The 11,063-nt window shown below is 41.8% G+C and overlaps 1 protein-coding gene across 1 annotated transcript in view; it reads left to right on the top strand.

The window, feature by feature from the left end:
• Positions 1-462: 462 nt before the first annotated feature.
• Positions 463-11,063, top strand: part of dnaja2a (DnaJ heat shock protein family (Hsp40) member A2a) — a 34,245-nt gene continuing 23,644 nt past the window's right edge. Inside the window, exons 1-4 of the mRNA XM_078210827.1 lie at positions 463-677; positions 7,996-8,055; positions 9,956-10,179; positions 10,259-10,339. Of these exons, the coding sequence (XP_078066953.1) occupies positions 600-677; positions 7,996-8,055; positions 9,956-10,179; positions 10,259-10,339 (443 nt within the window). The 5' untranslated portion in view covers positions 463-599. The remainder of the gene's footprint in view (positions 678-7,995; positions 8,056-9,955; positions 10,180-10,258; positions 10,340-11,063) is intronic.

Genomic DNA, 11,063 nt, shown 5'->3' with positions numbered 1-11,063 from the left:
CATTGTGCGTTTCAGTGCGTTGCTTTGTCACTACTGATAGTTCAAACACAGCACTTCATGCAAAAATTGAAGATCTGAATTGTGCGTAGACTCAGTACGTATTGGCAGAAAAGCTCAAGGGGAAAAGAACAATTCCAAATTGTTGGCAAATCAGAGTGGGAGTTGGAAAAACTCAGCCGGAAGTACAGCCAGGCATGACAACAGGCAGAAACGGTCGCTGCCCTGAAAGAGCCTCTGAAGAATCAACATGTAGCCCTGGCAGGGTATGAGGGGTATAATAAAGATGTTGATTACTACTCAATAAAAGAGGATTTTCACAGCAACTTCACTGCAGTGTTAATATAAACCTACTTGTGACATTAATGAGTAAACTAAAAAGACCATCCATGGTGGTTTGGTGCTGTGAATGTGTCACTATGGCAAGTTGAGATGATAAGGGAACCTCCCCTCCCTCCGACTGGCAGTGACGTCAGCGCGCTCTGCCAGTGGCTGACGTCACTTCCGGCGGCTGCTAGCCTGCGCTCGAGCTTCTTCTTCCCCAACCACCCCCCCCCCCGTTCTCTCCTCAGCCCCCTTGCCCGGTCTGTCCCTCAGTCACGATGGCGTCTGTAGCCGACACAAAGCTCTACGATATCCTCGGAGTCAGCTCGGGGGCCACGGAGAACGAACTCAAGAAGGTCAGTTAGCGACCCAAAGAGAGGACGGAAAGAAAACGGGATCCCCCCCCCCCCCAAGCGGCGGCGCGGCGATCCTGCCCCGGCTTTTCTGCTGAGCCGGGGGAGGCTTTTCGGCAAAAAAAATACACTCGAGGCCTGACCGGCTAGGCCGCAGTGCAGGCCCCGGGAAGTGCGGCGAAGGGAGGAGGAGGAGGAGAGGGGGTGGTGGTGGTGGTGGTGGGAGTTAAATATAAAGAGGTTTAAGCGGCCAGCCGGTTAAACCCCGAATCAGCCGGGGATGTATCCGGTAGCTTTTCACCTTCATGTGGGGTTATATAAGCGGGGCCGCCGGCCACACTGCGGGCGGTGGGGGGGGGGAGGGGGGGGGAAAGGAGGCAGTTTATTGCCGGCTCCACTGTCACCGGTTCCCCCCCCCCCCCCCCCCCAAAAAAAATGCTGGGGGCCCCGCTGCGGGATTGAGAAAGAGCCGGCAGCGCTTCATTGAGTCGGAGACCGCGGCACCATTTTGTGTTAGTGTGTGTTCCCTCCCTCCCGGCTTTCGCCGCAGCGCCTGCCGGGGGGGGGGGGGGGGGGAGGGAACGCTGCCGAGACTTTCCAACAGCAGGGAAGTGACAGCGGAAGCGGCTCCAAACGCCGCTGATTAAATTTAGCTGGGGTTGTCATCGGGAAAGGTTATCGCTGCCAGGAGTGTAAACGCGTCGGGGCCGCAGATTTCCGAGCACCTAACTTAGGCTTAGGTAGGTAGGTAGCTGTGCAGCCGGGAAGAAAGGGAACAGAAAACGCAAGTTGCATTTCTACGAGGGTGGCCATCATCAGGGCAAAAAAAAATAATCATTGACCAGCACTTGAAGTCGCCTTTTCGCTTCTGTGCAATTAACATTTTTGATGAGTAACTGTGCAAGTTAGTTACACTAACTACATAACCTGTTCTGCTGTAGAGGCTGTGCCTAAGTTAGTTTGTTCCTTTCACGTTACAAATTGTGTTGCTGTAAGTGACGATAAGTTGTTTCGGTTGCTGCTGAGTGAGGAATGTTTGCAGATTGTGAGGTAAGGGGGCGGTCTATAGAATTTTGTTTGCATATTTCCAGAAATATGGAATTGGAGCCTATTACGCTTCTCACTTTTTTTCAAGTGAGAGTATATTTTGTACCTTGCTCGGGACCTCCTATAATCATTTACAGAGTGTCGTACAGAAGTGGCACTGTCTGTGGTTGTCCTGACCACATGGTCTGCAACGGTTCAAGAAGACAGCTCACCATCACCTTCCGGAGGACAATTGTGGATGGGAAATAAATTTTGGCCTAGCCAGTGGCACCTACATCCCATTAATTTAAACAAATTATGTATCTAACTAAAGGGACGGTAAATAAAACCCACCCCAGTCCAACCCCCACATTTCCACATTATAACTAAAGCGAAATTGAGTTCCTTTGGTAGCCCACTTGCTTAATTGAGAGAGGCTGAACAATACAGACTATAAAAATTTGAGGTTCACTTCTTCTGCTGAGCTACCTGATCTATGGGGGATGCTAATTTAATTCTTGGAGCCTGTATTTGTATAATCTGGATTGGGACAAAGTTACTCCTAAGAACATAAGAAATAGGAGCAGGAGTAGGCCATCTAGCCCCTCGAGCCTGCCCCGCCATTCAATAAGATCATGGCTGATCTGAAGTGGATCAGTTCCACTTACCCACCTGATCCCTATAAACCCTAATTCCCTTACCGATCAGGAATCCATCTATCCGTGATTTAAACATATTCAACGAGGTAGCCTCCGCCACTTCAGTGGGCAGAGAATTCCAGAGATTTACCACCCTTTGAGAGAAGAAGTTCCTCCTCAACTCTGTCCTAAATTGACCCCCCTTTATTTTGAGGCTGTGCCCTCTAGTTCTAGCTTCCTTTCTAAGTGGAAAGAATCTCTCCACCTCTACCCTATCCAGCCCCTTCATTATCTTATAGGTCTCTATAAGTTCCCCCCTCAGCTTTCTAAATTCCAACGAATACAAACCCAATCTGCTCAGTCTCTCCTCATAATCAACACCCCTCATCTCTGGTATCAACCTGGTGAACCTTCTGTGCACTCCCTCCAAGGCCAATATATCCTTCTGCAAATAAGGGGACCAATACTGCACACAGTATTCCAGCTGCGGTCTCACCAATGCCCTGTACAGATGCAGCAAGACACCTCTGCTTTTATATTCTATCCCCCTTGCGATATAGGCCAACATCCCATTTGCCTTCTTGATCACCTGTTGCACCTGCAGACTGGGTTTTTGCGTCTCATGCACAAGGACCCCCAGGTCCCTTTGCACAGTAGCATGTTGTAATTTCTTTCCATTTAGATAATCCAATTTGCTATTATTTCCTCCAAAGTGAATAACCTCGCATTTGTCAACGTTATACTCCATCTGCCAGATCCTCGCCCAGTCACTCAGCCTGTCCAATCTGCAGACCTTCTACGTCTGCCACACGATTCACTTTTCCACTTATCTTTGTGTCGTCTGCAAACTTTGTTACCCTACACTCAGTCCCCTCCTCCAGATCGTCTATATAAATGGTAAATAGTTGAGGCCCCAGTACCGATCCCTGCGGCACGCCACTAGTTACCATCTGCCAACCAGAAAAGCACCCATTTATTCTGACTCTCTGCTTCCTGTCGGATAGCCAATCCCCAATCCACACTAACACCCTACCCCCAACTCCATGTGACCCAATCTTCTTCAGCAACCTTTTGTGAGGCACCTTATCAAATGCCTTTTGGAAATCCAAAAACACCGCATCCACCGGTTCCCCTCCGTCAACCGCACTAGTCACATTTTCATAAAAATCCAACAAGTTCGTCAAGCACAACTTTCCCCTCATGAATCCATGCTGCGTCTGCTTAATCGAACCATTCTTATCCAGATGGCCTGCTATTTCTTCTTTAATGACTTCTTTCTACTGACCTGGGCTGGGTTGATTTGAGGAAGAGATCAGGCTTTGTTGTACTTCTGTGGTTATTAACACTCACGTTACAGTCATATAGTCTGTTGACATTTGCTGTCTAAGTTCTTTAACCTTGTGCAACGCGCTGGAACTGGTGGAACTGTTTCAGGGTGAATTGATGCTTTCAGTAAGGATTGGGAGAAAAATATATATTGAGCTTTTTTGTGAAATGTAGAGCTTAGTGACTTAGAAACAGGGGGAAAGATGAATGATGTAACTGAAGTGCAAAGAGTTATCTTTTTCTATCAAATATATTGTTTGCTTCTACCAAAATATCAGCCTGATCTGTTACTGAAGTCCTCATTGGTATCTTTGTCACTTGCAGACTTGAACATTCCAATGTCGACTCCAATGTCTTGGCTAACCTCCCAACATTAATGCACTAAACCTATGCTGATTCAAAACTTTGTGTCCTACTCCTCAAACATTGCTCTCCCATTGCTCCTTTCCTTAACTTACATCGACTCCTATATCTCCAATTTATAAATCTAATTTTCACATTTAAATTATTTTGTCGTCTTCTCCCTTGTTTCTCTAATTCCAAGTATTTAAACCTCCTCCCCCCCCCCCCCCCCCCCCATTATGCATTCCCCGCCACCTTATGCATTCCTCTCCTGTCCATCATTGGTAGTCATGCCTTTAACTGCCCAAACCACAATCTGGTGTTTCTTCTCTAAATTTCGTGACAGTGAAAATGCCCCTGGTGTCCTCTTCCCTTCCTACCATGTGTTATCAAATAAAAAATACATAGCATGGTTTTGTAACATTTTTGTAATATCAGATGAAAATTTTTTCTTCCCATTAACTTATAAGTGTAAAAGATTCAAAACATTGGAAGACACTGAGACTCATTTAGTCTTAAAAGAAAATGGAGCTGGCCGCATGATCCAAGAGGAATTATAATATAAATAGAAGGTTGGTTTGTGGATGAGAAATGTGTGTAAATTAGGAGAAGGGTTAGTATACTGTAAGGATCAATGCAAGATCCATTTTCTACACTTTGGATGAAGGTAGATATTAATCTGGCACAAAGATCTTGAGTGGGATTATATAAATCATGGAGTAGGCCAATTTGACAAATTATACATTTTGACAGTATAATCTAAATATCTTGCAAGTCATGGAGGAACAGGGGCCTAAGAATGCAAAATAGAAAATGTAGAAGATGATGCTGAAACTACTATATTTTAGAAGAGTAGATAAAAATTTCATGGGGAGAGATGGCATTGGTTCTGGATTGCTGTGGCAGTAACTTGGCAGTGAAAATACCTCTGATGCAATCTGCCATAATTCTCTCCAAGGATGTTTTAAAGTGGAGCCTGTTGCATTCGAAATCTGCAGCCCAATATTTTGAGGAAAAGCTAGGTTGTATTTCATCAAATATAAATTCAGCAAAATGAATATCAATCTTCAATATAAGTTGTAAAAGCAGCAAAGTTGTGTTGCTTACCACAAATCCCTGTCTCAGCAATAAATAGGAAATAAAGTTGATTCTTGGTGGTCATCTTCATGGAGGTAGTTCTGTGATTAAACCAGTTGAGAGCACGATTTGGCATTTCAAATTTCCCTTCTGATAACATTGTCAGAATGGCAAATAAGTAATCTGGTCCCCCAGTGCCCTTCTAGAGCTGCAATATAAATTGCTACAAGGTTATACTCAGCAGTTTAGTTTGATTTACTAAGCATGAAGATAGACCTTTTATAGTATTTGAAATTGGGTATCTCTTGATTTTTTTTCTCTGAAATGATGTGCTGGTTAAAACCATGGTTTCACCATGTTCCTGCATAAGTAAATGAAACATGCAACCAGAAATCTGGGACTTGCCTTCTTTCCGAAATATTTCAACCTGTAGCTCCAGTAATAAATCATGGCTCCACAGTTCTCACCATTAAAACTTGTAGGTTATTCATGAAGTCTTTGGTTTGCTATTGTGTCCTTTGAAATATGTTTTGTGCAACCACCAGTATATCTTTGCTGTTACTGGTTGAGAATGCGGTATTTCATTGAATCTTTAAGCAGGAAGCCATTTGGTCCATTGTGTTTGCTGGCTCCTTGAGAAAGAGCTTTTTAATTCAGTCGTGGGGTGAGTGTCACTGGTTAGGTCAGCATTTATCGCCCATTTCTGATTATTTTCAGAAGGTGAACCCCTGCAGTCTATCTGGTGCAGGCACACCCACAGTGTTGTTAGGAAGGGAGTTTCAGGTTTTTGATCCAGTAGCAATGAAGGAATATGATGTAGTTCCAAGTCAGGATGGTGTGTGGCTTGGAGGGTTGTGGTGTTCCCATGCGTCAGTTGCCTTTGTCCTTGTAGGTGGTGGGATGTTGTGGATTTGGAAGGTGTTGTCAAAGGAGCATTGGAAAGTTGCTGCACTGCATCTTGTATATCTACACACTGTTGCCAGAGAGGATAGGTGATGAAGGGTGCAAATGTTTAATGTGGCTAATGTGCCAAACAAGCAGGCTGCTCTGTCCTGGATGGTGTGGAGCTTTTTGAGTGTTGCTGCAGTTGCACTGATAAGAAAAATGGAGAGTATTCCATCACACTCGTAACTTATGAACTTATGTTCTCAAGAATGCACCTGATGCATTTATTTGCAAGCAACTGTTGAATTTGCTTCAATTTCTAAGTGCATTCTAGATCACAACAATGTGCTGTGTTGGGGAAAACACTTCTGTTTCTTTTGTCATTATTTTAAATATGTATCCTCTGGTTACTGACTGTTCGGCCACTGGAAACAGTTTCTCCTTATTCATTCTGTATCAAAATTCCTTTATTAAATCTCTGAAATATTTCAGTTCTGATGAAAGGTCATCAATCTGAAAGATTAACTCTGTTCTGCCTTAACTAAACTGGGATTTTGCAGGAAGGAATTCAAGAAGGGTGGTTTATATTGCTGCATTGACAATGTGAACAATAACCGAGAAAGATGTAGGTATAGTTGTACGTGATGCTTCTGTTGTAGGCAGGTGACATTTAATACATTTGTGTACTGTTGATTGCTCTTAGATTGAGGTGGGTGATATTTACCTTAATTGCAAACATGCACACAAATGTGGCTCAAGCTCTCTATTGGCCCAGATCTTGCAATGATAATGATTATCTGCATTCACTATCATTATTTAACTGAAAATGACAATTAGACCGAAGTTTCTATCCTTCCGTGGATAAACTGTTGGAGGCTCTCCAGTTCCTGAGGCATTGGTGAATTGGCAAAAACATCAACTTTTGCTCTTATGAAGACCTTTCAACAAGTTACATTCTGAATTAGATGTGACTGCATTTTTATCTTTGTACAAGGTGCATAATTATTGCACACCCTCTGCTCTTGAAATGCTAATTTATATTTACAGCAAGTCAGAATTCTCATGATAATTCCACATTTTATTTTTTGACCTCTTTTAATACAATTGCGTTGATTTTACTATCTGAAAATTTAAATTAAAAATGGAAGTTACTTTTTAATGTCCTGAGAGAATACTTCAGTGTGATTGACTGCTCATCCTGCTTGCAGGAGCACTGATACTAGCACTAGATTTAAAATGCAGTCAGGAAACAGGCCGCAGCTTTCTTCAGTTAGTGCTGTTGCTTTGCTGCTACCCATAAAGTCCAACCCGTAAGGAGCACTGCCCAGTATGGAACAAAAACACAGACCCGGATGTTCCATCATTCATTACATGGTCTGAGGTGCGCCTCAGCTGAGGTGGCAAGTTGGGCTGTTTGTTTTGAAGCAAGAAAGAGAAAAGGTCCATTGCAGGTACAATGTCTCATTGCTGTTCAGCCCTCCTCATTTGAGAGATGTAACCGATTGGATGTTGCCTCAGAAGCGAAGTCAATCATAAAGATGTTGTGCTCTCCAGACAGCTGCTGTTCTTGATGTATCTCCGCATAAGCCTTGCCTTTAGATGTGGCAGGTAAAAGGGGAGAGAAACTATGCTGAAATTTATGTTTCAATGCTTGTTATTTGCTACAAATCAATTTGTTCTTGATAGTTAAATGCACAGTAATTACCTGTGCATGTTGTTGTAATGTGAATCATGACCAGCTCTCTTGGCCTTAACTTGTGACGGAATGAAATGTCTAATTATTTCAATCAATTGTTAGTGCAATTTGTTACCGGAACTATCTAGTGCCCTTTATGTTTTCCTAGAGATTTCATCATAATTTGTGGTACATGTAATCGGGTTTTTCCACTTTAGCTCATTTTTAAAATCACTGAACAAGAATGAACAAGCTCTTCCTCCCTTATTGTTAGAAATTCTAAATGTGGAAAATGACACCAACTGAATTTTTTGGCAGTTTGTCTGATTTTATAATATTTGTTTTTCTTAAGGCATACCGTAAATTGGCTAAAGAATACCATCCAGATAAAAATCCAAATGCTGGAGATAAGGTAAAGACGAAGAATCTGTTTGCATTTTTTACTTGAACACATTTGATGTTGCTATCCTTGAATTGAGAAATTTTGAAATTCAAAAAGTGGATCACTGATGAGGCTGGGCTCACTTATTTCTAAGTTAGCATCAGTGACAGGGCACCTCTGTTTGGTACTGCTTTTGAAATGCTAATCAAGTTCTAGGTGGTTAGGAACATGCAACTTGAAGTACCCAGCAAAATCTCAAAAGGTAGTAATGCTACTATGCTTGAAATTTTAAGATTGCAATGAAGGAACTCATTACTTTTTTAAAATACACTCTTGCTGCCCCCTCATGAAAGCACAACTACCCATTCTGAGATTTGGTTCTGTCATTAGCATGAACCATGTTAGATTATTAGACTACAAAGGGCATTCCACACTTTCACTTCCAGCGGGAGTCCATAAATGTTGATTTGAAACCTGCATTAGACTTTCTTCAAATTTAATGACAGTCATAGTGTTCCTTCTGTTGTTGTGGCAGAGACTTGTTTAGCAGGATCATGAGTAAACCAATCTATTTCTGTTGTATGATTCAGCTAGTTTATTAAATAGCTGAATAATTGGGGAATATTAACGATTCCACGCCAGAGACCAACTGGGATGTACTGTTTCCTGAAAACCTCACTTATTGACTAGTTGAGTTTGGGCAGGGGCGGCACAGTGGTTAGCACTGCTGCTTCACAGCTCCAGGGTCCTGGGTTCGATTCCCGGCTCGGGTCACTGTCTGTGTGGAGTTTGCACATTCTCCTCGTGTCTGCGTGGGTTTCCTCCGGAAGCTCCGGTTTCCTCCCACAGTCCAAAGATGTGCAGGTTAGGTTGATTGGCCAGGTTAAAAATTGCCCCTTAGAGTCCTGAGATGCGTAGATTAGCGGGTAAATATGTGGGGGTAGGGCCTGGGTAGGATTGTGGTCGGTGCAGACTCGATGGGCCGAATGGCCTCCTTCTGCACTGTAGGGTTTCTATGATTTATATGATTGATCTGTCGAATCTTTTGACAGATTTTCAAGAAATGTCTTGATTGCAACTGCTATCAAGTAATTCAGGAGAACTGGATTAACAGTTTGAGTCAGTCCATGTATGTCAGATACTTGAATGAGACTATGGATTGTTCCTTAATGTTCAGAGGAGCATTTTTTTATTAAGGGGTTGGATTGTAAGCCACAGAATGGCTACATAATATACAGAAGGTGCAACTTCTGAGTCTATAGGTGACTGTTAGGAATATCAAGTTTTATAGTGTTACCTTGCCGTTCCAATATTACTCAACAAAGTGATGTACCTCATATTAGGGCCCAAGGATCATGAATCAGCTATTTGTCATAGATTTTCTGCGAACTTCGAGTATTTTCTTAGTGAGAAGTTTGTGAGAAATACTTTGTTCTATATGCAAGAAAAGTTCATAAGAGAAAGGTTGTAAACAACATTAAGATAATGTCAGGCCCTAGACCACTCGCCAGGTGCCTTGCATTCTGACAAATATTGTTACTACAGCACCCAGACATTTATTAATGGACTCTATCCTGCAGGTCTACTGACACATGAGATCGCTTTCATGGACAGAGTTTACCTATGTATATTGTAAGGCCAAGCAGTTTTCAGTTGGTGATTTATCTTTGGAAACAATCTTTAGCGAACTGATTATTTCCTGATAGGGTATGGGGTTATGTAGGAAAGCTGAGAATTGTAATGTAAAATTGAATGTTTCATGTATGAAGCTTCCATGTTAAAGATGTAGCATTTGTAGCATTTATGGTTAGCAGTATTTTGAATGGTGAATTTTAGCTTCCAATACTGAAGGACTGACTAAAGTAATGTATGTTTGGATTGATTATTGTGGTTGGAGGATACTCAAACTTATTATACTTTTTGTTTGCAGTTTAAAGAAATAAGCTTTGCATATGAAGTTTTATCAAATCCAGAGAAGCGTGAACTTTATGATCGTTATGGTGAGCAAGGCTTGCGAGAAAGTGGTGGCGTTGGAAGTGGGATGGATGATATCTTCTCTCATATCTTTGGTGGGGGCCTCTTTGGATTCATGGGAGGTCAAAGTAGAAACCGCAACAGCAGACGAAGAGGAGAGGATATGGTACATCCCCTTAAGTAAGTGTTGTTCTTGTTTAAAAGGCTTATTTTGGCATATCAATTGCCTTGTTAATATTTTGTTTTCTAAATTCAACAGGGTATCTTTAGAAGACTTGTATAATGCAAAGACAACCAAGCTGCAACTAAGCAAAAATGTCCTGTGTAGTGCATGTAATGGGTAAGTTGAATTAAAACTGCATGAATTATTTGTTTGAGGTAGAATTTTAAAACTATTAAGAACAGAACTGCATATTAGACTTTCTTTCCCAAGTATCTGCTTCCAAAATCCACCATCCATTGAAGCAAGATTTTGAAAATGTAATTTATGGAAAGCTTTCCTATTTAACAGCGGTGCGATGAGTGACTAGGATCAGTACCAAAGTATGAGAAGATATCAAATAACTTTGTTGTGTTCAACTGTTATGTGGATTCTTGGTTGATGAATGTCAATTCTTGGCCTATCTCAAGTTGTAAATTTAATATCAAATAGGAATGGAGCTTGAATCATTGCTTCTCCTCTCACTAAGATTATTGTTTTGGGAAATTTATGAAAGGATACTGAAGTCAATTATTTCTGCTTAAAATTTCTTAACTATTCCTAAGGTGAATGACCAGTGTCATCTTCTGCCCCCTGCCCCAAGTATTCGTCACTCCAGAGGGCAAATATTCATATTAAAGTATGGTTCCAGGGTAGTAACACTCTGGTAGCTGCTACAAGTGGCCATTCATTGAGTGGCATTACTAGAGAGCCTGATTCTGACCTCATGGCATCCATAGCTTAAGTTACCAGACAATAATTTGAGATGGGATCTCCTTTAAAAATAAGAATGTAGTTGACCATAAAATAAATAAATATATATTCTAGTGAGAAATAATGAAATGTTGGAAATTCATGGCTTTAT

This window comes from Mustelus asterias, chromosome 4 (assembly GCF_964213995.1).
Source record: "Mustelus asterias chromosome 4, sMusAst1.hap1.1, whole genome shotgun sequence".
NCBI lineage: Eukaryota > Metazoa > Chordata > Chondrichthyes > Carcharhiniformes > Triakidae > Mustelus > Mustelus asterias.
The sequence above is the reverse complement of the archived record's forward strand: the minus strand, read 5'-3'. Positions and strand labels throughout refer to the sequence as shown.